Genomic DNA, 27,895 nt, shown 5'->3' with positions numbered 1-27,895 from the left:
AGACTTGTAGAAACCTTGTGCATGGCAGAAAACCAAAAAGGATCTGAACTCCTTAACTAACCGTCTAGAATATACTTAGGCTTTTTTCTCTGATGGTGGTCCTGTGGTTCTTAATTTACATATAATGGTAAAAACCTAGATTGTTTATCTCACAGGCTAAAAACATATTAGGAGGGAAAGTGGGGCCAGAGGACAGGACTTTGAATGCAGAGTCTACAAAGGAAGAACCCAACAAGGTTTATCCTGGGGTACTGTGGTTGATGGGCCTAATAATGACTTTGATTTACCAAGAAGATTTTGTTAGGTTTATTTTATTCTTTTGAAATGAGATCAGGAAAATGAGCACTACATTTTAGTAAGATTTTTCCAGTGATAGATTGTAATTAAAGGTCTTTGGCACTTAAATTTTAGTTATTTGGAAAAATCCATTTGCATTGCCTTATATGGTGTTTTGTACATGGCAAATGAAGTATTATTCTTTATCATTGTGTGATGGCTGGGGTGTTATTATATTTTAATGTTGAAATATTGTCTCTTACTATTTCTATGAAATACATGCAGAGTATTCTCTCTGATTATTAACTCTTAAGTGCTTAGCGTGCCACCACTTTATTTTCTATGTTAGTTTATATTATTTTGTCTTCGTTTCCCTTTAATATACTTATCTTATTGTTATTTCTCTTCAGCATATATTCTTTATATTCAGTATTCCCTCTAATTTTATCTCCCATTGATCTTAGATGTTAACAAAATACTCAGCTCTTTTGTAAGGGCAAGCTTTTACTGATAGATAATAATCAAATAAGGTTGATTTCTTCTTAAAACAAGTTTTTAAGAAGAAGTGTTTCTTTTAAAGTCAAGTTAGTGGAAATGTACTATTTTTTAATGTATGAGTTTTTGTACTCAGTATGCTGAAAATTACATTTTAAAAACTGCTATTACTTATTTCTTTTTAGGAGTAGTGAAGAAGTTCTTACTGCAGAAGATTGTGAAAATGTCTATCATCTGGTTTATTCAGCTCATCGACCAGTAGCAGTAGCAGCTGGAGAATTTCTCTACAAAAAGTAAATCTATATTTCTGTTGTACATTTTCTAAAGTATACTTTAATGATAGTAATTTGTGTTATAATTTATATTAAAACTATATAAATATAACTTAATTGAAAATTATTCAGTACAGGTCATAAGCCTATTTTTGCTTTGCAAAAAAAAGTATTTTGAAAATACTAAAAGGTTTTATTTCAAGTACTTGATAACAGTTTGGTATAAGAACCGCAAGAACCCTTTAATCTCTTTTACTTTTATGTTGCTGTGTAACAAACACCTCAGATTAGGTAGTATAGATAGCAGTGTGAATATCTGATCACCGAAAATATTCAGCAAATGTTATCGAGGATTTTAAAGAGAACAATTTGAACACATGGACTAAACTATATTTTTGAAAAATTTTATAAAATGACCATTTGGGTGAAGCATTTATTAGAGTAAATGATATAAAACATTTACACTACTGTTCTATTCATTGTGACACAGCGATAACTTTGTTGCTGTTTATAAGGGGAAAATGACCATGTTGTCCATAGAAAGAGACCACTAAGTTCAGACTTTGGAATAATTGGTGCAAGAAGGATAGAAGGAAAACATTTTATTTTTAAAGAGAAGAATATTTACCATGGATTTATGTGCATAAGTGGTATAGGTTAGTCATTGTGATACTTTTATGAAAAGAAATGGTTGTGTGAAATACAGTAAGATTTTGAAAAAGAAATAATTCAGAATGCAGTGCCATTAACTTGAGAAGTTAATTTAAGAGGATTTAGGAGTACCATCAAATGTGAAATGAAAAAGGTTTATAGCAGTTATTTACTTGGGTATAATGTTGGACAATTTACTCCCATTTACTCCTCCCATTTACTCCTTTGTTAAGTATGGAATCCAGACAGTTTTTTTAATAAGGAATTTTGTTTTGCTTTGTTTTAAAAGTAAATATTTTGCATTGATCATAGGCTCTTCAGTCGTCGAGACCCAGAGGAGGATGGAATGATGAAAAGAAGGGGACGACAAGGCCCAAATGCCAACCTTGTTAAGACATTGGTTTTTTTCTTTCTGGAAAGTGAGGTTAGTTGATGTTGTTCATTTTATACTTAAGTTCAAAACAATTTGGAGATGCGGTTAAATGATGTGAATTTTAAAATCTTCCGAACATCACAGCAAGTGTTAGATAGAATAGAGTTCTACCAATACCACACCAAAAAAAATTTTTTTTTCTACTTTAGTAAGATATGAATAGTATGATTTATATGTAGTGCTAAGAGTATGAATTTTGGAGTCAGAAAGACCTGATTACCAATTGGGCTCCTCTACTTCTTGTTTGTATAATCTTGATTCAGTTACTTAATCTTTTCTTGTAAAAATATGGTTAATAATTTCTTAGGAAATACTGAGATAATCCATAAACTATTAACACAGACCCAGCATTTTGTTAGTTCTCAATATTTGGTACCTGTGATTATTACTGTTATTGTAGATACAGATTTACATTTAACATCAGCTTTTTTACATTTCCCTCAGGTTGACAACCTACTTACCTGTTAACCAGGATTTGAGAGGGCCTATCATATATTTTTGTTGTTTGTGTATTATTTAATCAGTGTTAGGGCCTTTTAATTAAATTTTCTAATTGTTTCCCTATATAGAAATACAATTTGGTTTTGCATATTGACCTCTTACTTGAAATTTTGGTGAATTCAGTTATTTTAATAAGTTTTAAATAATATTGTTAGGATTTTCTGTAGTATACAATCAAGTCATTTGCAAATAATGATAATTTTATTTCTTCCTTTCTTACATTTATGCCATTTTTCCCAGCCTTATTGTACTGGCTAGGACATCCAGTAGAATGGTGAGAGTGGATATCTTTGGATTGTTTCTGCTCTTAGGGGAAAGCATCTAATATTTCAACATTAATTATGTTGTTAGTTATAGGTGTTGTGTATCCGCTTATTGTATTGAGGTTCTTTCCTTCCACCCCTTCTTTTGCTGAGAAGTTTTATCATGAATGGATGTTAAATTCTGTCCAATGCTTTTTCTTCTTCCCTTGAGATGATTATTTTGTCTTTCATTATGCTACTGTGATGAATTATGTTGATTAATTTTTCAAATGTTGAACCAACCTTGCATTCCTAGAATAACCCCTACTTAGTCATGATCTGTTATCCTTTTTGTATATTGCTGGTTTCAGTTTGCTAATCTTTTTGAGAATACTTCCTCTATGTTTATGCAGGGTGTTGGTATGTATGTGTGTATGTATATATTTATTTAATTGCAATGTCTTTCACAGGTTTTGGTATTATGGTAATGTTTCTCCACTAAAGTGAGTTGGGAAGCTCTAGGGCCTTTTTAAGCTTCACAGAATGAAGAGAAATGATTTGCTTATATGTTGAATTGATAAGTAAACATGTATTTTATGTTTTAAGTAACCATATCACTCCCAATTATAATAAATTCATAGTATATTTTATAATCAAGAGTAGTTAATTCATGTAATACAGTCAGCCCTCCATATCCATGGGTTTTGCATCTGGGGATTCAACCAATCGTGGATTGGAAATTTTTTTTTAAAAAAAGTCATCAAGCAAAACTCGAATTTGCTGTGTACTGGTAACTATTTATATAGCATTTACATTGTATTAGGTATTTTATCTAGAGATAATTTAAAATATGTGAAAAGATGTGCATAGGTTATATGCAAATACTACACCATTTTATATAAGGAACTTGAGCATCTTTGGAAAATCTAAAGGGGGTCCTAGAACCAATCCCCCTTCCCTATACAAAGGGATGACTGTATTGAGTCTAAATAGGTACTAAATATGCATGCATATAATCTTTTCAAAAAACAATTTTCAAGTTTATGATTTAATGATTATTTTGAGAAAGGTTACTGCCTAATAAGGTTTACTTATACACAGCAAGCTAAGGGAGTTTTTTCTCTGTCCTTTCTTCCATTTGACCTCAAAAAACAGATTGCTGTTTGAGTTTGTACATGGTGCCAACAAAGCTTCCATTCTTTTAATTAAGGCTAGTATGCTGTTTGTCTAAGAGCACATTGCTCTTTTTAAATTCTAGTTACATGAGCATGCAGCGTACCTTGTGGATAGCATGTGGGACTGTGCTACTGAGCTGCTGAAAGACTGGGAATGTATGAATAGCTTGTTGCTGGAGGAGCCACTTAGTGGAGAGGAAGGTAAGGATGTTTAATTAACGGTATTTTTGTTGTCTTGATAATTTTGAAAATAGGTTTACAATTGTTTCACAATTATTCACATGGATATTATGCTATGTAGAAAGATGTGATTGTGGTCAATATTCTTTATTTTGTTCTATTGTATTTTATTTTTTGTGTCTGTTTATATTTTCATTTTGCAAACTGTGGAGCAATGGTGTACAGATTTGTAACATTTAGGAAGGTTTAACTTGTTCTGATCCGTTCTGTGATATAGTAATGGGGTTTTCTTTGGTACATTAGGTCAGATTCTGTCACAGGCAGAAGGAACTGTTATGTAATAATTATAAGTGGCATATAGGGAAAAGAAATAGGTTAACCATCTCTTTCTGATTTTTTTTTTTCCAGCTCTAACAGACAGACAAGAGAGTGCTCTGATTGAAATAATGCTTTGTACCATTAGACAAGCAGCTGAATGCCATCCTCCTGTGGGGAGAGGGACAGGAAAAAGGGTATGCCAACGTATTTTCAGTATTCTAAATTACACTTCTCATTTTTCAACATCTTTTAAAAATTTCTTACTTGTAACCATTTAACCAAATTTTGAATCTTAAATTTTGTTTTTCAGATGATCTTTGCTTACAAATATATGTTAGAAGTAAATTTTAAAGCATTAGCAATTTGTGAAATTGAGTTTCTTCCATAAGATACTTTGTTAGTAAACTGTAGGAGATACAATGATTGACAGTCCCTGCCTTCAAGACTGAATGTGGTGCACCATTTTAGAATGGTGTGTTCGTCTGTTTTAGTTTACTTATAGATTTGCTTTCTTTTTTAAAAATAAAAGTTGGAAGTAAAAATAGGATAATTATTCATTAAAATGGGGGAAGTTCCTATTTCCTGGAATTAGATTTTAATGCATCATTGCAAAGTTCACATATATTTTGTATTGTAGGCCGACAGTTGCACAGGCATTCAAACTTTGATTGCGAAGCACAAAAATAGTTTTATATTGTGACCTAGTACACATCTATATATATGTATTTGTGTATAACTGAAACAGAATTTTATCAACAATATGGAAACTATATGATGCATTCTGTTTTCTTTCTGTGTTTCTTTCCCTTATTTTTCTGATGGCTGGTAGTAACCTATTACTATGTTGAATTCATAACCCATGGATCATGGCCCAGCTTATAGTAGGCTAAATGTTATTCAGTCCCATTATTACATAAGCTCCTAAGCTACATTTCCTATTCCTAACTACCTCTTCTTTCATCCAAAGGTAAAGTTGGTTAATCTAATTGGGTATTGATTTTGCCTCTAGAACTATTTTAACTATTCAAAGTGTTTTTGTTATTATTATTTTTTTAAGTAATGTGCAGGTTACTCTGTCACTGCTGGATTTCAAGTTTTACAGTAGAAATTTTTGTATCATTTAAAATGTCATTTTATTACTTGTTTTGTATAGCCTAACTTAATCTTGAGCACCTAAAGTGTTAATGGGCTTATTAATAAATACTGCTTAGAAACTTTCTTGTGTTACTTTAGGTGCTGACAGCAAAGGAGAAGAAGACCCAGTTGGATGACAGGACAAAAATCACTGAACTTTTTGCTGTGGCCCTTCCTCAGTTATTAGCTAAAGTAAGTTTGTGTCAATACCAAGAGTGTTACTAAGATATTACAAGGTTTCTTTGGAAGTGCCACACAGGATTTTATCATATTTACTTACCATCATTGTGATGTTTTTGACATGATTTTTTTTTTTATTTCAAAGTACTCTGTAGATGCAGAAAAGGTGACTAATTTGTTGCAATTGCCGCAATACTTTGATTTGGAAATATATACCACTGGACGATTAGAAAAGGTATGGTGTGTTCTGGGTATAAAAACCTTGAAGAAGTAGAGGAGGGTAATAAATAGCTCAGTGGTAGAGTACATGCTTAGCATGCACAAGGTCATAGGTTCAATCACCAGTACCTCCACTAGAAGAAAAAAAAAGGAAAAAAAAGAACCTTGAAGAAGAATTGTCAATTTAGTTCATCCCATCATATTTCTTGTGTATGTTTTTTGAAATATGTTTTTATAACTTTTAATGTGAAATGAAACCTATATCTTGTATGCCTTACATATTTTAGGTAAGTTGGATTTAGAGAATGGTACTAATGAGGCTTCCCTTTGATTCAAGCCCACAGCCATACTTTCATTCCTAGCCATTATGTCACTATATCACTGATCATTTTTGGAGATTGAGGGTGCATAACTGGATAATAACAATTGCAAAATGAAAACAGCTAATATCCATTAAGCACATTTACTATGTTCTAGGAAAATGTGTTTCTATGTATTAACGTCTCACCCAAAGCCCTATGAGATAGGTAATATTCTTGTTAAATCTGGGGAAATAAATATGGGTAGGTCAGTGTATTTACTGTGACAAGAAAAACTTAAAATGTATGCCCTAGTGGTTGTAGAGTTACTATGTTTGAAGCTTTTCACCCTAGTTTCATAGACATTTTTATGCCAATCATACATATCTTAGTTTTAATGAAGAAAACTTTGATTTTGCAGCATTTGGATGCCTTATTACGACAGATCCGGAATATTGTAGAGAAGCACACAGATACAGATGTTTTGGAAGCATGTTCTAAAACTTATCATGCACTCTGTAATGAAGAGTTCACAATTTTCAACAGAGTAGATATTTCAAGAAGTCAGCTGATAGATGAGTTGGCAGATAAATTTAACCGACTTCTTGAAGATTTTCTGCAAGAGGTATACATTTCAAGTATTTTGTCAACCCCCTACTCCCTCATAACCAAGTGGATAAGTTTTAGGGATAGTTCCAGCAGTATGTGAAAAGACCTTCAGACTTTTTATTCTGTGATTAATCATGATACTATTACTCTTTCATCAAAATAGAAGGTGGTAAGAATCTGCGAGAAGGTGAAAGCAAAACTAACATCTTTCTCCCCCTTTTTTACTTAAAGAAATGATCTGGGATGTTACCAAGGTTTAGTTGAACAAGAGGCTATTAGGGAACAGGATGTTAATGGAACAGAAAAGTAGAGCTAGATTGTGGTCATGTAGCCTCAAAAAGTAGGGTATTTCTTAATATTTTGGAAGTTTATTTATAGTCTTTGTTATTATAAAGCCTTGTAAATTATAGCCACTGTTTCGTTGTTCTATTGTATTTCCAAAGAGGCTTAAGTGTGGTACTCAAATACAGTTGTATTTTTATTGTGACTTTTTTTTCTTTTATGGAAATATATACTTAATAGTTTAATTGATTTGCATAAAGTAAAAAGTCATATTCTCAAATTAATGCACTTAGCTTTTTCCATATCACTTTTGTCATTAATGCTGCAAAAATGATATGGTGTTTTATAATTTGTAAAAGCAATTCTTTAACTTTCTTAGTTAAAATTTTTAATGGCTCTACTTTTGGCTGCATATGATTCTCATTAGAAAAATTAAAGTCTAGCAGTGGTTTGTTAATTAAGTTTAATTACTTTATATAAAAATTGTTTTGAGAGACTTCAAGTTTGATAGAATTCTTTTTAATTTGTAAGTTTCTTGTAGTGAGACTCATAAAATTTTCAAAAACTCAAAAGTTACTCTAAATTGGAAAGTTGATACCCAGAAAAGACTAGCATATCTAGGATTTTTTCCAAATTAATTGTGATTGTTTTGATATCTTTTTTGAGCACTGTTTCATTTACTTAGTAGATTTTGTCCTTTAGGTCTTATCTTTTATGATCTCTTGCTTGTCCTCTAGTATATTTTTCTTTATTGTTCTAATTCATTTATTACCATGAAAGAGTAGATGTCTTCATAGTTTTGTGTCAAGGTTACTTAAAGGAAAAAGGGAGAATGTTGTTCAGTTTTTCTCTCATGAGTATAATGTACCTTTGATAATAACTCTGTGTTGACTCATTACTCTAGCCATATTGCTTTAAATTTGGCCATGTCTAGGTATTGAATGACAAAGTTAACTTGTGGTTTTTAATTAGGTTATTCTTTTCAAGGTGGTATCACTAACGTGATAGCCTAAGATTTTCCACTTTGGTGGTTATTAATGTTTAATTTGGTATAATATTCATAGGGCGAAGAACCTGATGAAGATGATGCATACCAGGTATTGTCAACATTGAAGAGAATCACTGCTTTTCATAAGTAAGTTGAAGTTTCTGATTTCTCAAAACTGTAGCAAAATCAGAACCAACTTGCATATTTTGGGTTATAATGTGAAATTCTTTGCTGGATTTCTTGTGCTTTTGGGAAAAAAGTACTTGTAAGAGTCATGTTTTGAATGGGGAATGACAAATTATCCTAACATACTTTCAAAAAAATACACATTTTGTTGTTGTGGGTGCATGTTAAAAAGTTTACTATATTCATTATTCTGTTAACACTCAAGTCCAAAACAAATAAGATTAAGCTTAAGTTTTTAATACAACTTTATTGTTTTTTTACAGTGCCCATGATCTTTCAAAGTGGGATTTGTTTGCCTGTAATTATAAACTATTGAAAACCGGAATTGAAAATGGAGACATGCCTGAGCAGGTTTTTATTTATTTATAAATTTCGTATTTAACTTTGAGACTGAAGACTGTGACTTTTTAATTTTAACTGTATTCTCTTGGTTCTTTTTACAGATTGTTATTCACGCACTGCAATGTACTCACTATGTAATCCTTTGGCAGCTTGCAAAGATAACTGAAAGCAGCTCTACAAAGGTTTGTGGTGGTTCAGTGGTATCTTTGTTATATTAAATACCATTAATTGTTTTCAGCAAACCAGGACCAATTATTTCAGTAAAGTCTTGCTTATTGCTAATCTACTGTTGAGGCATGTGTAATTTTAAAAACAATTATTTGTAGTTTGATATATATTCAGTGAAAGAACATATTTATGTTTTATTTATGATTTTAAGTTAAATCACACTTGAAGGAAGCATAATTTATGGATTTTCATAATCATTCTCAAAAGTGCTGAGTACATATAGATTTTTTGAAAATTATGACCAAGAGCCTTAGAAACATGCATATAAGAGTACTGAGTTTCATAAACTAATGATTACAAGTCACCTGCCCCTGGATCTTATGCCTTGGTATTGTTTTGAGATCATATTATTCATATTTAGGCTCTCCTGATATTCCAAATTCATGATAAATCACTTTCTGGTTGAGTATAATGTGCCAACTACGAGTTCATAGAACTTTCAAAATTTTTATCTGTAATGGTAATCTTTGATGTATTTAGTAGTTGAATTCAATGGTATTGCCTTTTTCATTTGTAAGTTAGAAGCTTAAACATCCTACTTGTAGTAGATGTTACCTTAAATATTGTTTAGGCACATTTTTGTAAATATTAAGTAATTTTTTGGAAGTTAAAGAATTAGTTCATAATTATTTTCCTAAAAAAGTAATCCTCTGAATAATAAGTTTGTTATTTATATAAAATCACAGAATAATTTTAGAATTTTTTTGAGGTTTTTAAGCACAAGATGCTACTATATCTACAAATTTCCTCCTTGAAAGGCAACCTGTAGTACTGTTGTTAAAATAGTGTACATCTTGTCAAATACCCAAAAAGTTTATTTAACTCATTATTAAGCTTGTGGTAGGAATAATGACCATATTAGCAAATATGATTGCTCACCTAAATCGGAAGCATTGAGTTAAAAGTTAACATGGGAAAATACTTTTAGTAGAGGGAAAAAGGTAAAAATAAAGGTTATTGAATACAAAATCATTTATGCTGAAGCTTGTTTGAGTTTTCTTCACCAAATCAATCTCCATGTTAAACCTGTTTTTATTTAACTTGTCTATTACATATATCAAACGTGTACTGATATTCTATCGCTTCGCATCCAGTATCAAGAGGTGGGCCAAAAGTAATGCATTAAATAAATTAGTGTGGATGATCTTTATATATAGAATAGTTTCCTATTTTAAGTTAACTGGTAAATATTTAGGAAAAAATGCAAGAAAAAGAATCTTTTTAGTGTAGGTTTGTAAGACTTTTTTTTCCTTAAGTGGAGTAATACCATAAAACTAATTTTTTTGATACCTTTATTTTTAAAAAGCACAACCAATCTCTTACAATTGAAATGGAAAATGCTCTCCCTTTTTTTTTATTAATTAATTTATTCCATTCATTAGTTAGCCATCCTTCAAATTACAAAGTGAGGATGGAGCATACATTTTTACTTTTTAAGCATTCTGAGGTAGTGGATTTAGATGGATAGCCATATATAATCATACAAGTTTTCTCATTCTATAGGACTCAAATCATTCAGGATATTATCCATTAATATACCTTGTAATTTTAAGGCTGTAATTTGTTGAGATTTTAAGGAAAAATGGTTTTTGTTTTCTGATAAATAATAAAGAATTTAAATCTAATACACAAGCAGTGTTAATATAAATATATGATGCTGTTTTATTTAGTTTAAAACATCTTAAATACTGAATGAGTTTTTAATACAGTATTTTAAAATGTTCATGTTAAATTTTTTTAAGGAGGACTTGCTGCGTTTAAAGAAACAGATGAGGGTATTCTGTCAGATATGTCAACATTACCTGACCAACGTGAATACTACTGTTAAGGAACAGGTTAGTAATTACTATAGACAGCAATTTTTGTAAGATACTCTGAACAAATACCTGAACTAACCTAGAAAATTTAAGTAATACTGAAATTGGGCAAAGTAGAAATATCTTGTATCCATCCATGTAGACCCTGCTCAAAAACCAGATTAACATTAATTCCATACAGAGCATTACAAATTACCCTCATAGCACAGTTACTCTGTGTTATTGTTTCTTCATGCCACTTGGTAAATAGACCCAAATATACAAAGTAGGTGTATGCAGTTACATAAGTTATTCCTGGAAGCAACAAGTATAACAAGTATGCCTCAGGGAGGAAAGGTCCATCTGGTTTTGTCATCTCTGAGAGTATCATCAGATGTTGAAATTCCTGCCCATCCTGATTGTGTAAGTTATTTTTTCTTATGTGGTCTTTGTCTGAAATAAAAATTTTAATCACTTCCCTGTCTTCAAAGTGTTACCTTCCCACCCCATATTCCCTCTTGACTCCATTACTGCCAGCCTTCTCATTCTGGAAATACCGTGTTATCTGGTGCAATAGGTAGTTTTCTCATCTGTAAAATGAATTCTGATCCTGAGACCAAGAGCCTATTTAGTTCTAATTCCCTAATAGAGGATTAAGCTTTTTTGGATGCATACTTTTTGAATGCTTCTGTGGGGAAGATGTTTTTATAATCATTTTGTAAGAAATATTACTAATGATACAGTGAGAATGCTTGTGGTGATTTCAAGGGGTTTTGAACATTTTATCCTGCTTAACCTTTGTATATTGGGGTAGAGCCACAGTAGTTCTCATAAGTGCTCTTTTTAGCAGCTTGTGTTCTGTTGGGTACTGTTTAATTTAGAGTGTATTAACTTCTTAAAGCTACCAAGAAAACATTCAACCCTTTTATTTGTCACTTGTCTTTATTTCATTTTAAAATATCCAAACTAATTTTAATGAAATACATTTGGATTTTCATTGTTAAAATTTTTTTACATTTAATACCTCACTGTTAGTATCATTTTTCTTATTATTTCCAACTCCCTTTTGTCCCTCCCATACTATATGCTTGGGCACAAATAAATTAGAAGATACTAAATGGCCAAGATCCAGTTACTGAATTGTGTGCTTTTCTTTCAAAACAATAAAGTATATTGCCATAATTACTGCATTGCTGAATTCTCTCCAGTTTTGAGTATGTAGTTTTGAAGTGTAACAGTAAAGGACTTGGAACTTCTGATCCAAACTTAATACATGAAGTATTACTTGATACATTTTCATAGGCGACCAAGATATTCAGCTTAGTATTCCTTATTTCTTACAGTGTTAACATATAATTCCTTATGGGTTATTGTGTGTAATCTCCTTTATATGTAATCTGTTGTTCAGGCCTTGGAGATTAATTATTTGGTCATTAAATAGCTTGTTAGTATTAGTGTTCCTAATAGCTTCCAGGAATATGCCCTGGTCAGCTGACAAGACCTGCCAGTTAACCTAATTAGTAAATGTCACCATGTTTATATCTTTACTGTGTATGTTGCAAAAGCTTTTGAAAACTCAAGTATCCTGATAGGTATAAATTACTACTATAGTAGTGAAATGAGAAGAAGAGACCAAAAGAAGAGGTAAAAAGTATAAAGAGAAAAAATAAATGTGGTTAGTTCCAAAAAAGCAAAACTATTATTAAGATCTAATTTGTGGTCTATAGTATAATCTGTCCTTCTAGTTGTAGTCTTCCATTATGTAATTATTCTGTTAGCTTTATGACCCCTGAATTTTGTTTTCATTACGTCTTCCCCACAGATAATTAAATTTTTCCAGTTATCTTCTGACATTTTTACCAGTGTTTGACTCTATTTAAAACTCCTGGCAGAGTCTTTATAAAGCTCCTGGAGGTATATAACTTGTAGCCTTATGTTTATTATACTATCAGATTTGTCTGATGATTAGTAAGCAGGCCCATAGTTGATTATGTTTTTTCTATTTAATCAACACTCATATGGACAATGGGAGTACTTAAAAAGTACCATGGAATTTGTGATCTGTCTTCTAAGAGATCTTCGAGGAGATAATTTATCTTCTTGGTATAAATTTTTGTCTTCCAAGTTTATATATTACTTTATATTTGAGAATGTATACCATGAGACATTGTGGTATAGTGTAAAGTATGAGATTTGGAGCCAGAAAACCTGAGATTGTGTCCTGCCTGCATGTTTTTTTTTTTTTTTTCAAGTGTGCATGTTCTAATGATATATTGCACAAACCACTTAAAAGTTGGTGACAATAAAAAAGAATATTTGTGAAACTACTTTGCAGTTTGTAAATCACAGTGCAAATATCAGGAGTTATTGTTGCAGAAATTACACTCCTTACCTTTAAAATCTTAGGAAAATACTAGACATTGGTTTTTATAAAGAGTTTAAAATATAGAATGTTGGATTGTATTCCACATTAAATATGTAAGTTACCTGTGGCAGTTGGTGAGAAACGGGTTTATGGTATGCTTTCCTTTTTTTTTTTTAATAGGCCTTCACAATTCTATGTGATATTTTGATGATCTTCAGCCATCAGATTATGTCAGGAGGGCGTGACATGTTAGAGCCATTAGTTTACACCCCTGATTCTTCATTGCAGTCTGAGTTGCTCAGCTTTATTCTGGATCATGTCTTCATCGAACAGGATGATGACAATAACAGTGCAGGTAATTTTATTGCCATCTTTTTGTTAAATCTGTGTATCTATCATAAATCAAATTTAAGTAATGTGTAAAGTGTTACACTACTATTTGATACTTTATTCTTAAAACATGAAACATGGGTACATTTCCCAATGCAATTTGTGTTCAGTTCTTGTAACATTGTAAAGCCAATGTGATACCACAGACCATAGGCTTTGGAATCCGATCTTTGTTTCTCACTAGCTGTGAGCTGGTTTTTCTAATTTGTAGCTGCCTTACAGATTTTGGTACTGTATGAGTTTATTAAATTGAGCAAAGTGACTAGTACAGTGCCTGAGCATGTAGAAGGTAGGTACTCAATACAGTTTGCTTCCCTTTACCCTTAATCATTGCTGATATCAGCATTCAAGTAATTAGAACAGATTAGTGTTTCTTTAAATGATGTATTTGTTGTATACTTTTATAACATAGGTTTTCTGTAAAAGTCTTGGGCAGTACAGAATGTTCACAGGTAAATAACCAAACCAACCTTGCCTAGTTGTAAGTTATTCTTCACACCCTAATTGCATACACAGATGCCTTACTTGAACAAGAAATCATGGAAAAACAGGTAGTATTTGTTGACTTCTTTCTGGGTTTGTTTTAAATTTGAAGTTAAACTTGATATATAACATCAATATATGTATGTCCATACATAAACTGACACATCACTCCAAAATAGAGTCTTAACTGTAATTCTAGACTTGCCTTGTTAGCTTATCTTTATCAATAAAGAGCTTTATTCTCAAGTATTAAACACTTAACCAGAACAGGATTGAAAAACCTAAAGTAGCCAAAACAGTTGTCAAAATCCATGTGCTTAAAGTTTATGTACTTAGAAATTGCATTCACTTTCAGCTATTGCTTTAGTTACACTTCATTTTTAACATTCATTTGACATTTGTTAGTTAGCAGGCAGTATACTAGATGCTATGAATATAAACAAATGAGACATAGCTTTTCCTTTAAGAATTCAATTCAGGTGGAAAAGACTTATCTAAAAACAAGTAATTATAATGCAATTTGATAAGTAATAGAGTATGTACAGAGTGTTGTGGGAATGTAGAGGAAGTTCTAACTAGTCTGTAAGAGTTGAAACACCATTGAAATAAGCTAACATCTGAACTGGATCCTAAAAGATGAGTAGGAGTTTTTAAACCTTCTATAGGAAAGCATAGTTATATACCAAAAACTGATAAATCAGTTTTGGTCCATGACCCTTTTGTTAGTTGGGGACTAACTTGACTTCATTTAGACCATAGAAAGTAGAAATGAGAATCTTGCCAATACTCCTGAATTTTATGGGAGCTTCTTGGAATTAACCTCAATCTTATCTCCTTGGACTTTGTTTTTTTTCTATTTACACTTTTAAAATGAAATGTATTCCAGTTCTATGAAAAAGTATAAAATACAACACATTTGTACATACCTACTATTAGCATTTGTCAAATTTTGCTCTATTTGTTTCAGATTTATTTTTTAAAGGAATAAAGCATAGATACAAAAGAAGCCCTTGTTTGTATCCCTCCCCAGTCCCATTATTCTTTTTCCCTAGACATAACTGCTATCCTGAATTTGGTGTTTATCATGCCTTTGCATTTTAATTTTATTTTACTAGTAGTGTATGTATCCTTTAACAATATAAAGGTTTTCTGTTGCTAGCTTCCACATAAATGGTATGCTGAACATTTTATTTTGCATCTTGCTTTTTTGAGTTAACATCTGAAAAATTTGTCAGTGTAGACATGTAATTATAACTTATTCATCTTGACTGCTGAGTATTATGTGATGTGAATTAACCATACGTCATTCATTTTCATATTGATGAACATTTAGGTTTTTTCCATTTTTTCTCCTATTATAAATAATGTTACAAAAATGTTCTTCTTGAGCACATGTGCAAATGCTTTTCTAGTGTACAGGCATACCTCATTTTTATTGCACTTCGCAGATACTGTGTTTTTGCAAATTGAAGGTTTGTGACAACTCTGCATCAGGAAACTTTGTTGGTGCCATTTTTCCAATGGCATTTGTTCACTTCATGTTTCTGAGTCAATTTTGGTAATTCTTACATTTCAAACTTTTTCATTACTTTTTCCTTTGTCATGGTAATCTGTCTGTGATTAGTGATCTTTGATATTACTACTACTACAGCTCACATGAAAGCTTAGATTATGGTTAGCATTTTTTAGCAATAAAGTGTTTAATAAGATATGTACATTTTTTAGACATAATGCTATTATATACTTAGTAAGGCTACAATATAGTGTAAACATAACTTTTATATGAACTAGGAAACCAGAGGATTAGTGTGATTCATCTTACTGTGATATTCCCTTTATTAGGGTGGTCTGGAATCAAACCTGCAATATCTCTGAGGTGTGCCTGTATACCTTAAGAGTGGAATTGCCAGATTCCACTATATAAGTATGCATTTTAAACTTGACCACATGTTTCCAAATTAGTCTCCCAAGTATTTTATTCTTTCATTTTCCCACCAGCAACATACGATAGTTTCCATTGCTTTTTGTACTCATCTAACCCTTGGTATTACAGACCCATGGCTATTTAGTTTGTTAGCCCACCCACATCAGACTAGAAGGGGAGAGTAAAATAGGGAATGCTAGAGGCACTGACAGCATGTAATGGCAGCTGACATCTATGAAAGGCCCATTGTGTTAGGTACTTCTCTAACATTCTTTAATCCCCACAAGAGAAAAGGTGGCTAATTTTAGATAAGAAGTGAAGGCTTAAAAAACTTTTACTGTCTGGGTAATTTAGTCTGTAGGGGGATTAAGTCTGTACACCTCTAGTTCCTGAGAGCAGTACCGCACAGTGATTGGAAATAGTATCATTTGGAAATCCATTATAATCACAGAGTCATTAAGAAAAAGTTAGCTTAGTCTTTTAAAAGAATAAAGAGTATGGTTTAGGTTTCTAAGCAAAAGACTTTGGCATTCTGGAATAGGCACTTGTTTTGGTTGGTCTGTCCTAAACAAATTCCTACTCTCAAAACTTGGTTTTAATTTATTACCAGTTATCAAGGGTTATCAGAGATGGAGTAAAAGAAATACTTGTTATAAAAAGCTGTTATTTTATACATGATATTTTTTGATATAAGTAATTTCATTTGTAAAATTGGTCCAGAGTTTAGCTTTTTATGTAAAAGTCTTCATCACAATTTTATTTACAGTATCAAATAATTAGAAACAATCCTTTAACAATACTTGGAGGCTGTAGTCTGGCTTTCCCGATTATGAATTTGGAAATAATTCTATTCCTTTGATAACTGAACATCAAGATCTTACATAATGGATCAGAACAGAAATATTTGAAATTATCTTAAAAAGACAGAATGGTTTCTAGGTCAGTCTAAACTGAATATATGTAATACGTATAAAGGAAGTATGTGTCAATAAAACTTGGGTTTGAGGTGAGGTGTAGGGTCATCTTTAGAACAGATAGGAGAATTTTTGAGGTTGTCTGCCCCTAGGGAAGAAAGAGCTTTAACCAACAGGCATTGAATATGCAGATCTCATCACCAAACTATCCTGTTAGGAAAGTAGATGAATGTGTTTGGCAAGCATAGCCTGACCTCACTAAACATCAATTCCTCTGACCTACTCCACTTATTCCTGTTCCATGTTCACCAAACAGCCTTCTGATTATTATTTGACTTCACAGAAAATTTGTCTATTGTAATCAATGGGCTGGTCATTCATGAAGATAGAGTGATTATAATTTTTATCTTATTTAAATGTGTTTTCCTTACTTTTAAAATTCTCCAAAATGATGGTGTTTTATAGTGAGAATTTTATATATATATATATATATATATATATATATGTATGTGTATATATATGTATGTATGTATGTATGTATGTATGTATTTATGTGTAAAATGTATATATATTACATGTATTTATGGCTGAAGTAAAATACAGATGGCTTAATGTTTCGAACTTTTTTCCCCAGATGGTCAGCAGGAGGATGAAGCCAGTAAAATTGAAGCTCTGCACAAGAGGAGAAATTTACTTGCAGCATTTTGTAAGCTAATTGTATATACTGTGGTGGAGATGAATACAGCTGCAGATATCTTCAAGCAGTATATGAAGGTAAAATTGAATAATGGATAGCAAGATATTTTTATATTACTTTTATGGTTGGTTGCCATTGAATTTTTTTATATAGTAAATTTACTTTTGTAGCATAAAAGAAATCTTTTTAAATATTTAACATTTTCAGTAACATTTTCTCGTATCTCCACTCCTCTTTTAATGGACATTTTGAGTTCATTTGCATTTGGAGTATTGGAAACAGCTTGTTTAAGGTTAACTGTCACTAATAAAAATTGCACTTGTGATTTAGTTTAAGATAGTAGGATGGTGTCCCTCCCCTGCTTGGCGTTGCATAAAAAAGTGGTTTAGGAGTCAGTAGAAATGTTTTAGATGGTATAGTTTTGGCTTTGTTACTATGCAGCTTGTGACCTTGAGTAGTTCAATACTTTTTGTGTCCCATCTTTCTTCGTCTGTTTCACTGGGATAGCTAAGATTCCTTAAGCTCTGAAAATCTGATTTGATTCACAATAGGTTATTCACAATTGTCATAAATACATTTGAGATTCTTTTAACTTTTTAAGTAGCAGTAGAAAGGATAGTGTTAATTGTACTAACAGAATGTGACTAAATATGATAATTTTTCTCAGAATGTGACTAAATATGATAATTTTTCTGTAATCCTTTTCCAAGTAAAATCTAATTATAAATATAAGCTTTTTTTAAGCCTTTGCTTTTACAAAATAAAATATATAGTACATTTAACAAAACCTAGTTAATTCTCTTTGGAATACTTCCCTACACGGTAGAATACTAGCACCATTATAAAGTACTTTGGAATTTAAGTTATTTGGCATGATACTTGTTAGATTTTTTTTTAAAACTAAGATTGTTTTTGAAGTCATTTTGCAAGTTTTAAACTTTTAGACTTAGGTATTCTACATTTGATTAATCATAGGGGCATGGTTATCCTGTTATCTCTGTTAGTTGTTATATATGCATTTTGAAACAAGATCTTTAATTAGAAAAATTCACATGCAGTGTATAGTGTAAATGTCACACATAGTAAGTTTTCGTTTAAATGTTGTTAACAAGCTATTCATTTCCATAAACCAAATTAATAAAGTTGGAAACTGCACATGATGTATATGCCAGTAGCAATGAAAGTAACTGTGATTAAATTCATTGTCTTAAATAGTTCAAAAAAAAAGCACAAAAACTTTGTTTCTGTCCTTTGTTTTATTTCTGAAAATCTGTATAACTTAAATATTGTTATATAACATACCTCCTTAAAACCAATTCTGGAGCTTAATGTGATTAGATCTTAAGTGATATTTCTGAACTTAACTGATGTTAGGAATTATGTGTTTAGAAATACACAGCGAAAAAAAATGTGACAATATATGTATGTTCATGTGTAACTGAAAAATTGTGCTCTACACTGGAATTTGACACAACATTTTAAAATGACTATAACTCAGTAAAAAAAAGTTTAAAAAGAGAAATTATAATGACATTTCAGTAACATTCTTTCATGTCTCTGAAGGCATAATTTCAGCCAAATACATTTTTGTGACATGTTAATATGACTAACCTAAAATTAGTCTTGTCCAGTAATTTTAAGAGACAAAGTTCTAATTTGCTCAAATTTCTTTTCTAGTATTATAACGACTATGGAGATATCATCAAAGAAACAATGAGTAAAACAAGGCAGATAGACAAAATTCAGTGTGCAAAGACCCTTATTCTCAGTTTGCAACAGGTAAGACAAAGTACCAGCTTAGGCTAACATAATAAACATTTAATAGTTTTCAAGGTAACAGTTGAAAACTGGGCAAAGGATGCAACAGATAGTTCATAAAAGTGGAAATATAAGATACTCAGTCTCACTAGCAGACATTGTGCAAGTGGAGTCATTTTTTGCTTTGAGGCTGGCAAGATTGGCAAAACCTGTAGTTGCCTGAGGTATCAGGGAAAATCGGTACTGTCAACAATTTATGATTCAACTTTCCTGGTAGGCATTTTGGCAATATATGTCAAAATTTATCATGTGTATGCCATTTTAGGCAGCAATTCTACTTTTAGAAATTTATCCACAGTGGTAATAGGACAAATATGCAAAAAAGGGTGAATGAGCTTATACATGGCAAAAATGTTTATAATAGCAAGAAGTTAGAAATAAATCAAATGTTCCTCAATAGTATATTAGATGAATATGTTGTGTAGTACATCTTTGCAGTGGCTATTGTGTAGCACTTAAAATTAATGTAGGTCTATATTCATTCATCCGTAAAGATCTCTACAATATTTAGTTTGAGAATAAAGTAGATTATAGTATAGCAACTCTATAAAATTGTGCGTATCTCTATATCTATTTGGGAAAAAAAATCACCAGAATGTTAGCTGGGGTTAACTTGCTTTGGTAGGTTTCAGGTGAATTTTACTTTTTCCTTTGTACATTTCCACATGTATTTTAATGAGCATTTATCAATCCTATAATCAAAATACAACAGTCATTTTGATTTTGGCAGTGGCAAGGCAGGTTTAATTAGGTAAAAATAATTTGCTTAGTATACTTTTGTCACTAGAGACCAAATGCATGCAAAACACAACCCAACCCATTTCATTTTGCTAAACTTTGTTCTTAGAAATCTAGGTATGAAAGCTCAATTTCATTTGCATATTTGGATACTCTTTATTAAAATTAATAGAATTTAAAAAGTTTTAAAGGCAGCATTTAAATAACTTTTGCTATAAAATAATAGCTGCTTGCTGTAGAAAGTTTAGAAAATACTGTAGGAAAACTAGAAAAAAACCCAACTTTTCCCTAATTTTTTCCACTTAACAATGTTATAATTTTTAATAGTCTTCCTAATCTTTTTTATGCCTATCTGAATCTTATTTTACAAAAATAAAAAATTGTATTGTGCATTCTATTTTGCAGTCCTCAAATTTTCATTTTAATAAATCCTGAATATTTTCATACCATTAAATACTTTCCTCTTCATTTTTAATGATTGTAATATTCCATTGTATAGGACTGTAATTTAACCATGATCTCTTCTTTGATGTTGAGGTCTTGTACAATTCTTAGCACTTGCTTATAAATAGCACTAAACCAAACATTTTTGTGCCTATGTATTGTACACAGGTATTACTATTATCATTCCTTTTGGATAAAGTCTGATCATTACAAGTGCTTAGTCAAAGGGCATGAGAATTCTAAAGCTTTCACTACACATTGCCAGACTGCTCTACAGAAAGAAAGGTTATCTCAATTTATGTTCCCAGCAGATCAGTGCTCATTATTCTGAAGCAGTAGCCATTATCTGTTAAAAATCTTGGCAATTTGATAGTTGAAAAATTGTATTTTGTTTTGCTTACTTTATGATGAAAGTTCTTGATGGAACTTATGGTGGAAGTTCTTAGAAAAATCATTTAAATGTCAATAAAAGAGCATGGTTGCCTAATATTTTACTTTCCTTTTTCTTTATATTTTTATGTGCTATTTTAATATTCAGTTAATACAGGCAGAAAACAAGTCTGTCATTACAAATTTAAAGAGTTTCTAATGTTGATACTACCTCTAGTCTGAATATATGAAGTGCTACAATTTTGGTAATTTATATCATGTTTTTAAAAATCTATGTTTTAGAATAAAATACAGTGCTTCATTTATGGTATATCAAGTATATTTTAAATAAAAAATGTACTTTTTAAATTAGATGTTAATAATCCATAGTTATTAAAAAACTTTAACATGCTTTCTTTCTTTCCAAATAGCTTTTTAATGAAATGATACAGGAAAATGGCTATAATTTTGATAGGTCATCCTCAACATTCAGTGGCATAAAAGAACTTGCTCGACGTTTTGCATTAACTTTTGGACTCGATCAATTGAAAACAAGAGAGGCCATCGCTATGCTGCACAAGTAATTTCCAAATATTTCATTCAGCTCTCCTGTTAAGTTGTTTATTAATCATTAAGGGTTTTTTTTTGTATCTAGCTCTTTTATTTAGAATAACCAAATTCAGTTGATATTTTATTACTTGTTTACAAATCTGTGGCATATCTCCTTAAGTTAAGAACCAGTTGCAGTGCTATCTCCATTAACACATGAATTGGGACTAAAATACCTTTTACCGAAAGTCTTTGCTGTAATTAAAATCATACGGAATCTTTATAGATTATGTGAAGAAAAGCAACATTCATCAGGTATTAAAAAATCTCTTTTGATAGTTTTTGTCATAATCTCATTGCTAGGTAGAAAAATTTTTGAGATTTGATTCCTTTGTTTCAAGTTTTCTGCTTCTGGTTCTGTTCTCTATTTCGTAGTGACCTTTTTTCATGTTTTGAGCCACAACCTTTATTCTGTCTGCATGTTTGCTCTGCCTCATCAAAATTGGAAATCATCTGATTTTATTTTAGGCATGTAATTTACTGATCAATTATACTTTTAAGTAAGTGTGAGTGTATTTTAGAGCTTAAACATAACCATCAGGTGGGCATTAATACCCTTTATCTGTTTATTGTGGATAAAGAGCCTTGCCTTTGGAAAAGTCAGGAGGTTTGGATGCTGTTTCATTGAAAGCTGTTTTATTTGTGTTTTTTTTTTTTTAATTCTTATTGCTTCCTTAGTTATAAAAGTGTTAAATGTCTCCCTACAGAAATTTTTCTGCTCTTTAAGTTAGTCCCATACTTTCCTCAACTTTAATTCACTCTCTAGTCTTTTAAATATTTTTTTTTTCTGTTGCAGAGATGGCATAGAATTTGCTTTTAAAGAGCCTAATCCACAAGGAGAGAGCCATCCACCTTTAAATTTGGCATTTCTTGATATTCTCAGTGAATTTTCTTCTAAACTACTCCGACAAGACAAAAGAACAGTGTATGTATTTCCTGGAAATATTCTGTTTAGTTTTGTTTTGGAATTCTTAAAGATTAATTATTATACTTGGTTTCTCTCTCAGATTAGATTAGATTTGTAGGATTGCATTAGTGCACAAAAAAACTTTATACTTCAGAAATTTTATAATTTAAGGATTTTAACTATGTTTTATGGATAATACTCCATTTTAATTCCATGAGTTCCCCTTACAGTGTAGTTGTGGCTTTAGAGGTATAACTGGAATGCTTTGTGTATTCTAATTTGTGTTCTTGGCTTAGCCTAATTAAGGAAGAAGCATTTAACAGACGATAGTATTGTGATCCATCACGAGCATCTTAGTCTGTGTCCTGAGCTGTGACTACACTGTAAATTAGAAGTCCCCCCTTTTTATCTATCTTTGTACTTTGACTGCTAGTCCTGTCCTCAGAAGACACTGTTCTCAACAGACCATTTAAACAGGATACTTTTATGGTTTGGTCTCCTAAAATGGTGACATATTCTAAGAGAGCCCAACAAATGAAATTAAATTCTAAAAATCTTCTTTGAACCACCCCCTGCTCCCTGAATCCCTGTCTTGGAGGTACAAAAGGGCAGAAGCATGTGAGTAACTTAATAGTATAGATAATGTCTTTTGAAAGCCCACCAGTATTTTGCATTTAAAGATTATATAGATCTTACATGAAATTCTAAAGCAGACAAAACTAATAATCCATGGTGATAGAAATCACTAGTGGTTACTTCTAAGGTTGTGGAGACTAAATGGGAAAAGGGATACAGGGTATTTTCTAGGGTCATGGGAATGCCCTGTATCTTGAAAGGTGTGGGTTACATGACTGCATTCATTTGCAAAACTGACCCAACTTTATTCTTAATTTCTGTGCATTTTATTATATATAAATTTATCCCTATTAAAAATTGCATTGACACTTAGAGAAATATAAATTAAAATAATAAAAAACCATTTCTCACCTAGCAGATTAGCAAAAATGAAGAAGGCTGATAGTGCCAAGTTTTGCCAAGGACGTGGAGCAATAGAGACTTTTAGACATTGCTGGTAGAGTATACTGGTACAAGAACACTTTGTGGAGATATTTGGCAATGTCACAAAGCTTAAGATTCTCCCTACTTCATTATCCAGCAATTCTATTCATAGGTAGATACCCTAGAGGAGATCCTGCACATGTGTATAAGGAGAACCATAAAAATATCTGACTGTTGCATTGATTGAATAGGGAAAAGCTCAAAACTAAACAGTTAGCAAGTGGAAAATAGGATCAATAGATTGACATAGAATGGAATACTATACAGTGGTCAAAATGGTTACTTTTTTTAAAGTAAATAGTTCTTAATTTGATTAAAAACCTAGCTATTTTTAAAATTTCTGGTAGCCACACATGTCATAAATTGATTTTATTTTTATAGTTCTTTTTATACAATTGGGATTGAAATAAGACTCACACAATCCAATTGATCTTCTTTTAAAATCTTAAGTTTTTTTCAGGTTTATTGAGGTACAATTAACAAACAAAATTATATATTTAAAATACACAGTATGATGATTTCATATACATTTTGAAAGGATTCCCATCATCAGGTTAATTATTTATCGCCTCACATATTTACCCTTTTTTTGGATGAGAACACTTAAGCTGTATTCTTTAGCAAATTTTAGCAAATTTCAATTATACAGTATTGTATAATTACACAGTATCATCAACTGTAACCACTATGTTATATATTAGACCCTCAGACAATGGGTCTTTTTAAAAAATATTTTCCTGACATCATTGAGATACAGTTAGCGTATAATACTATGTAAATTTGAGGTGTACAACGTATTGATTTGATACACTTAAATATTGGAAAATGATTGCTACCATAGTGTTAGCTAATGTCACTCTTTGGAAATGGTAAGATTTTAAATTATAATGTTGAGTGCAAAAAGCAAAGTACAAAATGATGCTATGATGTCTATAGACCAGTAGGTATTAAAAGTATAAAACTAATGCATGGGTACAAAAAACAGCAAATTCAGGTTAATGGTGACCTCTGTGGCTGGGAAGAGGACAAAAGGAAATAGCATTAGGAAGGGCTACTTATCCGGAATGTTCTGTTAAGCTATGTGGTGTATACTGATGTAGTTGTAAATCTCTCTACCAGTGAGTGTATTTTGGCTTAGGCTGCACATCTTGTCACAGACGGATAGCAGTTCTCAGATTGATAGGCAACTTACAGACCACACTTTGAGGAGTACTGTATTACTGTGTATAGCTGATATATATTGTAATTAAGAAGAAATAATGAACAACTAACACCAAACAGTATGTTTGTAACTGATATTTCCTTTCGTTTCTCTTTAATGGTGTTCAAAAACTGGTAATTCTGAACTGATTCAAATTAGCCGTTATTATGATAGCAAAATTTGGATTGCACTTTATATAGTTAGTTGATGAAAATGTGTTCATGTTTTTGAAGCATAATTTAGACAGTAAAGCACTGAACTTTTAGTGTCAGAGGCCTCGAATTTGAATCATGGTTATACTACTTTCTCATTTTTATGACTATGGATATATCACTTAACTTTTCTTGTCCTTTCTCTCATCTGTCAAATGGGGCGAATGTCTCCCTCACAAGATTTTAAGAATAAAGTTAACCCAAGAGGAAAATGCCTAGCACACAGTAGTCACACAGATGTTAGTTGATTTTTTGTTGGTATATTACATATAAGCCATAGAGTCCTTGTGATACTTGGATACAGGGGTATAAATTCCATCGGGCTGAAAATTGTTTTGCAGGTAGGGACCATATCTGATGTACTTTTGTATCCATCCTCATTGCCTTGGATGTAAATGCTCAACAAATACTAAGCTGAAATGCTATGAATTATTTCATTTAATGTGAGAATCTTGATAGAGGTAAAATTGCTCATCAATGTACTGATGAGGCTGAGATTGAGTAAGTAGTGAAGTAATACGCTCGTGCTCACACAGCTTGGGGTGCTGGTAGAACGGGGACTAGAACCCCAATTGTATGATTTTTAAATCCAGTCCTCTTTCCAGAAATAGAACTCAGGTTTGTTCTTCTAACAGAGGTTCTGTAAAGTTCAGATAGAACAGATACATCTCGAGAAAGAAAACACTAGCATCCTTCAATTGTAACAGTCTACATTTCCTCAAAGCACACAATCAACTGTTATTCTGTTTTATCCTAACTTACTTTTTATTTAGTTCTAATTAAATCATTGTATGTTCCATATAGCATGTGAGCCTTAAGATTATTAAGAACAAGCAAAAAGAAAAAAAGCTATGGCAGTTTAGTGTATCGAAGCTGATGGTTTCTACTCCTTTTTAAGGTATGTTTACTTGGAAAAGTTCATGACCTTTCAGATGTCACTCCGAAGAGAAGATGTGTGGCTTCCACTGATGTCATACCGAAATTCTTTGCTAGCTGGTGGTGATGACGACACCATGTCAGTCATTAGTGGAATCAGCAGTCGAGGGTCAACTGTGAGGAGTAAAAAATCAAAACCGTCTACAGGAAAACGGAAAGTAGTTGAAGGCATGCAGCTTGCACTCCGTAAGAATATAGTTCATTCTCTTTATGTTTATCCCTTATGTTTACCAACTGAATTGTCAATTAAGGGTCGCCTTATTTTTAAATTTGAGATATGTGTTGTTAAATAATAGCTTGCACAATGTGTCCAGTTTTGTGTAAATGTACTGTTTTAAGCATTTTACATACATAAATTCAGTTCTCACAACTCTCTAGGTACATCCTCATTTTTCAGATGAGATAACTAGTACAGGGAAGTAACTTACCTAAAGTCATACAGATAGTAAGTAGCAGAGCCAGGCAGTCTTAACTCTAGAGCAGCTGCTTTTCAGTCACTGCACTATACTGTATGCATTGGGATATGGACTCAGTATTTTAGAGCTAATCATTACCTAAGAAATCAGATCATCTAGTTTAAGTGGAACAACAGATTCAGAGAGGTTCCAACTTTTGAATTTCTATGGAGGTCACTAATCATAAAGAACTTGATAGAATACAAATTGCTGTCTATAATCTTTGAGATAAGAGTCATTGTGACACTTGAATCTCTTGGACTCTTAGTTCTCCAGAGTTGGTTCAGAATGGTTTGGGGACTTTTTCCCTCTCCTTAGGAAACTTTGAACAAATTAGCAAAGTTGCCAAAATTTGTTCCAGCTGTTACTCCTTAGTAATAAACTATCCCCCAAACTTAGGACATAGCAGGGACATGATGTCTGGTAGCTTCAGTTCAGAAGACTCAGAGGCTGGTGACTGGAATCATACGGAGGCATCTACACTTATATTTCATGCTATCTCATTCTGGTTGTCACCTGGGACCTCAGCTGGATTTTCTACCAGAACACTTTACATGTGACCTTTCCATGTGGCTGTTTGGCTTCCTCACAGCATGTGACTAGGCTCCAAGAGCAGGTGTCTCAAGAGACAAGAAAGAACTCTGGAAGCTGTCATTTTCTTAAGGCCCAGAAACTGGATAGCATAATTTCCATCATATTCTATTGAGCAAGCAGTCACAGGACCCAGATTTGAGGGGATGGGACATAATTTCCCACTTGTTAATATGAGGAGTATCAAAGATTTGGGGGCCATATTTTTAAATTGCCACATAATTCTTCAACCATCATCAAATGTATAGTATTTAAATCTTGATTGTCCCATAGATGGATGGTTTTAGTGTTTTTTGTCCAATAATATAAATGCATAAACTTACACAACCTTGTATTTAGACTTGACTGGTTATATAGCCCCAACATCCCACTCCTTGGAGGAATTTCCCTTACAGTATCACTGACTGGTTAAAATAGCTAGGGCTATTTTATAGCTTTTTGATGGTTTATAGGTAGTTAAAATAAATTTTCCTTTTTTTAAATATAAAAGTTATCAAATTAGAAGATGTGTTCGTTGCATATCACTATAAATTTTAAAAAGTTTTTCTCATCTGAACCTCTAATTCCCCTGGGCTACAAAGTTAGCTTCCTAAGTGGCCTGTTTGCTCACCAGTCTTCATATTCTCAAGTACACTTCTCCATCCACATCCTCCACTGTCACTAAAACACGTAACTCACCACATTGCTCCTGTCATCTTAGCACAGCTTATAAGACTTTCCATAAATTGACTACTGCCTCTTTATTCAGCCTTTAACCATTTACTCCAGGAGTACTAAACTCTTGAATCTGCACTATATGAAATTAGTATTTTTGCAGGTCAAAAATTGCCAAATATTTCAGCAAATTAGTATGGTTCTATCATTGTTGTTTCATGCCTCAGTGCTTTGGTTTATGCTCTTCCCCCTGCCTAAGACTTCACAGTCTCACATCTACTCTAGTCAGATGCGACTTCTGGGTAGGTGGCTCTGACCTCTCA

The 27,895-nt window shown here is 32.0% G+C and overlaps 1 protein-coding gene across 4 annotated transcripts in view; it reads left to right on the top strand.

Annotated features, from left to right (window-relative positions):
- Positions 1-27,895, top strand: part of STAG2 (stromal antigen 2) — a 107,496-nt gene that overhangs the window by 68,209 nt on the left and 11,392 nt on the right. For all 4 annotated transcript variants that reach the window (XM_032475716.1, XM_032475718.1, XM_032475717.1 and 1 more), the window contains exons 13-29: positions 957-1,064; positions 2,007-2,118; positions 4,129-4,246; positions 4,634-4,737; positions 5,777-5,869; positions 6,003-6,092; positions 6,797-7,000; positions 8,331-8,401; positions 8,704-8,791; positions 8,884-8,964; positions 10,753-10,845; positions 13,352-13,526; positions 17,517-17,656; positions 19,257-19,358; positions 21,380-21,528; positions 22,354-22,482; positions 25,835-26,058. In XM_032475716.1, the coding sequence (XP_032331607.1) occupies positions 957-1,064; positions 2,007-2,118; positions 4,129-4,246; positions 4,634-4,737; positions 5,777-5,869; positions 6,003-6,092; positions 6,797-7,000; positions 8,331-8,401; positions 8,704-8,791; positions 8,884-8,964; positions 10,753-10,845; positions 13,352-13,526; positions 17,517-17,656; positions 19,257-19,358; positions 21,380-21,528; positions 22,354-22,482; positions 25,835-26,058 (2,081 nt within the window). The remainder of the gene's footprint in view (positions 1-956; positions 1,065-2,006; positions 2,119-4,128; positions 4,247-4,633; positions 4,738-5,776; positions 5,870-6,002; positions 6,093-6,796; positions 7,001-8,330; positions 8,402-8,703; positions 8,792-8,883; positions 8,965-10,752; positions 10,846-13,351; positions 13,527-17,516; positions 17,657-19,256; positions 19,359-21,379; positions 21,529-22,353; positions 22,483-25,834; positions 26,059-27,895) is intronic.

This window comes from Camelus ferus, chromosome X (assembly GCF_009834535.1).
Source record: "Camelus ferus isolate YT-003-E chromosome X, BCGSAC_Cfer_1.0, whole genome shotgun sequence".
In the NCBI taxonomy this organism is placed as follows: Eukaryota; Metazoa; Chordata; class Mammalia; order Artiodactyla; family Camelidae; genus Camelus; species Camelus ferus.
Note: the sequence above shows the minus strand (reverse complement) of the source record. Positions and strands in the feature narration are given on the sequence as shown.